This window comes from Crocodylus porosus, unplaced genomic scaffold (genome assembly GCF_001723895.1).
Source record: "Crocodylus porosus isolate Cpor-Errol unplaced genomic scaffold, CroPor_comp1, whole genome shotgun sequence".
NCBI lineage: Eukaryota > Metazoa > Chordata > Crocodylia > Crocodylidae > Crocodylus > Crocodylus porosus.
In genome coordinates this window covers 87,985,878-87,991,389 of record NW_017728943.1, presented here as the reverse complement: position 1 = coordinate 87,991,389, position 5,512 = coordinate 87,985,878, and the positions used below count along the sequence as shown (strand labels likewise).

At 39.6% G+C, this 5,512-nt stretch overlaps 1 protein-coding gene across 3 annotated transcripts in view; it reads left to right on the top strand.

Moving 5' to 3' along the window:
• PRKD3 (protein kinase D3) overlaps nucleotides 1-5,512 on the top strand; it is a 57,646-nt gene that overhangs the window by 24,552 nt on the left and 27,582 nt on the right. For all 3 annotated transcript variants that reach the window (XM_019549743.1, XM_019549742.1, XM_019549744.1), the window contains 3 exons: nucleotides 564-695; nucleotides 1,620-1,777; nucleotides 4,173-4,362. In XM_019549743.1, the coding sequence (XP_019405288.1) occupies nucleotides 564-695; nucleotides 1,620-1,777; nucleotides 4,173-4,362 (480 nt within the window). The remainder of the gene's footprint in view (nucleotides 1-563; nucleotides 696-1,619; nucleotides 1,778-4,172; nucleotides 4,363-5,512) is intronic.

Genomic DNA, 5,512 nt, shown 5'->3' with positions numbered 1-5,512 from the left:
CAACCATAGGAGTGGCCTCCTCTGGACCCTCTCCAGGTTCCCCACATCCTTCTTGAAGTGTGGCACCCAGAACTGGACACAGTACTCCTTGAATTAGTTTTCTGGTAAATGGTTTGTGAGGTGCTCTATTCAGTGTTTAGTAGCACTTTATTTCATTAAAGATTCTTGATTTTTTTTTTTTTTTTTTTTAATTTTTTCCCCCCCTTCATTCATATTTTGAAACTCCAGAAAAAAAACAGGTTAATATTAAGAATTCTATAGTAACCATACCCTTTATCAGCATTAAATATAATGTAGTAGCTGGTAATGTTTATTCCTCAAGGTTTTACTGTCTTAGAAATTCCAACAGACTTTTTTTTTAATTAAAAAAAATGGCTAAAAACTGTGTGCATCTGAACGTGTAATCTTCCAAATATGCTCTATGGGATTTGGGGATGTAATTTTGGTATCTAAACAGCTCAGTGGTGTCCTCTTGAAACTGCTGTTTTTTCTAAAACAGTACTATCTCTAGTAAATCTTCATTAATCTTGCAATAAAAATGACTTACTGCAATTTTTTTAAAGCTTTAGCTACAGTTGAAGATTTCCAGATTCGTCCTCATGCGCTTTATGTGCATTCCTACAAGGCCCCTACTTTTTGTGACTATTGTGGAGAGATGCTTTGGGGCTTGGTACGACAAGGATTAAAATGTGAAGGTAAGTTAAATGTTAACTTTTGTTAACATGTGAAGTACGTGATCCTAGCTTCTGCCTTAGCAGCAAGTTATTGGAAAAGCAAACTTTTGGATGTGGCGGGAGATATTGGATATTGTGTTTTATACATTTAATTTGTTGGCCCAATATGAGTTCAGCTTCTGTAAAATAGCACAGTCTAGTACTTGAAGCAAGACGCAATGGACTTTGTCAGGAAATGTGAGCTCTCTTTTGGCTCTGATACAGACTGTGTATGACCTTGGGCATATCACTTAATTTTTCTGTGCCTTTCCCACCTGATGAAAAACAATCATAGCTTTTAACATTTGATGTACAGGGGTGTTGTAAATTAAGTTTAAGATCCTTGCTTCAGCTTGTCTTAATTTACAGAGCATCCCAAATGGGAGTCCCTTTCCATACAGTCTTTGTCCAGCTGGATTGTGGAATATACTGCAGCCTGCTTTCAGCAGGCTGGTGTCCAGGTACTAGAAACCCAGCATTTCCTGTCAGTTGACTTCCTCTTTACTCCTGTGGCCCCAGCAGAGCCAAGAGAGCCTCCCAGCAGGAAAAAAAGTGAGGAAGATCAACAACCATATAACGTCTTAAAGACCCTGTTTTTTAGGTATTTACGAATGTCAGGCAGGATCATTGGAAATTAGTATTCAGACAAATGGTGTATGTTTTTTAGTACAAAAGAAGATTCTGCTGTAAATTATATTAAGAAGAAATACAGTGTGCTCCCTATTGTGTTATAAGAAATCTAAACAAGATGTTGTGTTTCTGTCTTTTTAATATTCTTGGATTATTTTCCTTCTCTTTCAACTGCTTTTTAAATAATAAATACTGGACTCTTAATTTTTTTTTTCTTAATTATTTTACCTAAAGAGAGGCTTCTCTTTCATCGTTTTTTCAAACTGACACTTTCAGGCTGTGGGTTAAACTACCATAAACGATGTGCCTTCAAGATCCCAAACAACTGTAGCGGAGTGAGAAAGAGGCGTTTGTCTAATGTTTCTTTACCAAGCACTGGGCTTTCCGTTCCAAGACCAGCGCAAACTGAATACACGGCCTCTGCTACTGAAGAGGTATGTAATAGAAAGTGAAAACAAAGTAGACTTAGAATAAAATAATACGGAGTTAAATTCATCAAATTTCTGGGAACTAGAAACAACTTTAAATTGACTTAGAATGAGAAAAACTAGTTCAGATTAACCATTTTAATCAGTACTTTTTCGTTTTTAAGTTGCTAAGTCTTTTATACTCTGACGATTGAGGATAATTCTGTATTATTACTGGCATTGTGAAAAACGAAACTGAAAGTGGATTTCAGCTTTTATGTATAATTTTACCATTAGTGTGTCATTCACAGAGCTATTTACTCTTTTTAAAAACCTTGGGTTAGAAGATAAAATACAGTGCTTTCTCTGTGATACAGATTTAGTCTGTAATTACTGTATCACTATATAACATGGTACAAATTGTACGTTTCTGAGAGAAATGTTACTGATAGCCTGTTAAACTTTCCAGAGAGAATTATTCAGCAATAAACCCAGAACGATACAAAAAACAAAAATAACCAAAATGCTCCCTCCTCCCTCTCACTTCAAACTCTTGTAGAGAGTAAAATCAATAGAATAGAGCATTTTTGTAGTTGTCCACAGTCATCGTCCTCCTTAAGGGAAAATGAGAAGTGAAACTCTGGTATTGCATTCCTAACATACCTAAAAAGATTAAAGGACACATTATTTTATTAAATCAGTAAAATCATCAGTGACAGATGAGCACAGTTTAACCGACATTGGGCTAATTTCTAATGATCTAAATATTAATTTACTGTTGAGTTGGTTGCCGTTTATATAACTGTATAAAGAATGATATTTTTCTGTTGCAGGTGTAAAGTTTCAGTTATAATCAACTTAGCTTAGCCCCCTAAGTTTTTGTCCTATTTCTTTTTTAACATATAATTCTAGAATATATGGGTTTTCTTCTGTATTAACAATTTGAAACCCACAGAGGCATCTCAGCCCTTCCAGAACTGTTTGGTAAAGCTGTTGCTTCCCTGAGTGAGTGATTGGGCTCCATTCTGAGAAAATTAAACTTCAGTGGAGAGACTTTACTTTGTTAGCTGAGGATCTGATCCAAAGTATTTTAAGCAAAATAGTTTTCTGGTTTTAATGTTGGATGTTATTTTCATTGTTGAGTTTGGTATTGTACATAAATGGAGATGCATTTTCTTACCCAAACAAACTTAAATGATAAATTGTATAGAAAGTTCAGTTTAAGAACAGGTTTTTTGGCCAGTGACAGGTAGGTCCAGCCTTAGATCAGTGAAGACCGCTATAAATCATTGAAAATCTCGGCAGATGTTTGTTTGAATGAAGATGCAATAGTCAGCATTTTTCCACCCTCTATCATAGTTGCATTTATTTTTTTCATCCATATTCAATGCATTTATTTAGTGCATCTTAGATTCTAAGAAGGTTTTACTCATAGCAGCTGTTATGGGATTTGTAATCTCTCTGTCAGTAGGTCCTCCCTCATTCCTTCACACACCACTATTTCTCTTGTGCTTTCTCCCCCCACTTCCCCCCCCCGCCCTCTTCCCAACCCTCCCCTGCCAAACCCAAGTTTTTGGTATTTTATTTTCCTAAATGATACAGCTGGGGCAGTGGTAAGATACTGAATCTTTTGTTATGGTTTCCAAAACTATAAATTTATCTTTATTTGTTTTATTCTTTTAGTCCAGGCATATACAGTGTTTTCTGCTTTGATGTCTAAAGCTAATAGTGTGGTGTGGTGGCTGTCTACTTAGGTTGATTGCCGCTAGTACTTTACATTCTAAGTAGACAGTCATCACACCACACTATTAGCTTTAGACATCAAAGCAGAAAACACTGATTTAAAATGAAATTTCACTATATATAGTGGCCTGAGCCTCAGTCGCCACCTGCACTGCAGAGCATGGAGCCCACCTCCCCCTCTCTCATGTGCGGCATGGCTGGAGTGGAGACTGTTGCAGGGGGATGGATGTGGGCTTCCCCACCCTGCTGCCCTACCCCTGGGGCCTCAGTGGCCCAGCATGTGGGACCTGGTGCAGCAGGGCAGTGTGGGGTGGGGAAGCTTGTCTTGCTGCTGCAAACTACACTGCCTTGATGAGGAGCCCCTTGCCTACTGGGCAGCAGTGGGGGCAACGGCACAGAATTGTGCCCCTTGCTGCTGCCAGGCAGGCAGAGGGTGCTTCAACAGGGTGATGTGCGTTCATGGCAGTGAGCTTCCCTGCCCTGTCCAATGGGGAACAGAAAATCTGGATCCCTGCTTCTCAATCTCATGCTTTCTTTATGCTATCAGTGATTTTGTTAGGCTGTCTAAGGAAAATATTTAAAGAAGATTTGCATGTTCAGTTTCTGAAGCAAACTTTGTTGAAAAATCACATTTAAATGTGGCACGTTCTTATGGAATCTTATGTGCCTCTTACTTCAGCGCTGCTGCCCAGAACCCAGTAAAAGGATTCCTTCTTGGAGTGGCCGTCCAATATGGATGGAAAAGATGGTGCTTTGCAGAGTGAAAGTTCCACATACCTTTGCTGTTCATTCTTACACTCGTCCCACCATATGCCAATACTGCAAACGCCTGCTCAAGGGCCTTTTTCGCCAAGGAATGCAGTGTAAAGGTAGAAATTTATTATTCTATGGTGGTAAAATTAATTCTTGTTAAAGTTACAATATTTAACTGTTTTTAAAAATATCTACCTAGAACCACAGTACTATTTGAACAGTTTTGTGACTATTTAAGATAATTACAGTTTTATTCAGCAAGTTCTATTAAGTGCATATATAATGCATATAGGCGTGTAGGTTGTAGCCGTGTTGGTCTGAGAACATAGGCAGACAAGGTTCTGTGGATGAATATGATATTTTTTTTATTAAACTAACTTAAATAGTTGGAAAAAAAAATTTTCTTGGCAAGCTTTCAGGTTTAAAAACCCTCCGTCAGGCTGAGGAAGCTTCTGCAGCTAGTGTGTGCTCTTCCTGGATGGAATTAATAGGAAAGAAGCGCAAAGGACTTCCGGTCTACTTCTGGGTCCATGGCTAAGCCAGCGGGGGACCCTTTCGCGCTTGCCTCCCCCTACCCCCCAGCTTGGGGATCAGCTACACGGGGACCCTGGCTGCCCCCCCAGACCCAGAAGGCACCAGTTGCTGGGGTGGGGGGGGTCCTCCACACACTGCAGCAGACCTGGAAGTGCCTCTGGTCCACCTCCAGGTCCACCGCTGAGTGTGTTGGAGACCCTTCCATGCTCCTGCGGGATGTTCCATCCGCCCCACCATCTCAGTGTTCATGAGCTGCCTGGTACCTTGAGGTATGAAGAAAAAACACAAAGCTGTATCTATGTCTGAATCGTTGAATCTTTCTGAATCTATTTGAAGGGTTCCGATATGATTCAGAGAGATTTAACAGTCTCCGGATTCAATTTGGATCCGAAGATTCGGCCGTTGAATTGGGCCAAATCTCCACTAAATCAAATCAGCGACCGGAGCTTCGCACAGCCCTGCTGTTCAGTACCTTTCAGCTGTGTGCCTTGCCTTGGAATGTAGCTTAACATCTCCATCCCATTATTTATATTCCTATTATTATATTTTCATATCTTTGTTTATATCACCATCATGCTTAATATATGGCATGTTGCCTTGTTTTTCTCTGTCTCTGAATTAACAGAATGCCAAGCAGGGTTTACTCAAAGTAGTGAATTTCATAGATTTCGTAGACATTAGGGCTGGAAGGGACCTTGGAAGATCATCAAGTCCAGCCTCTCACCCAAAGGG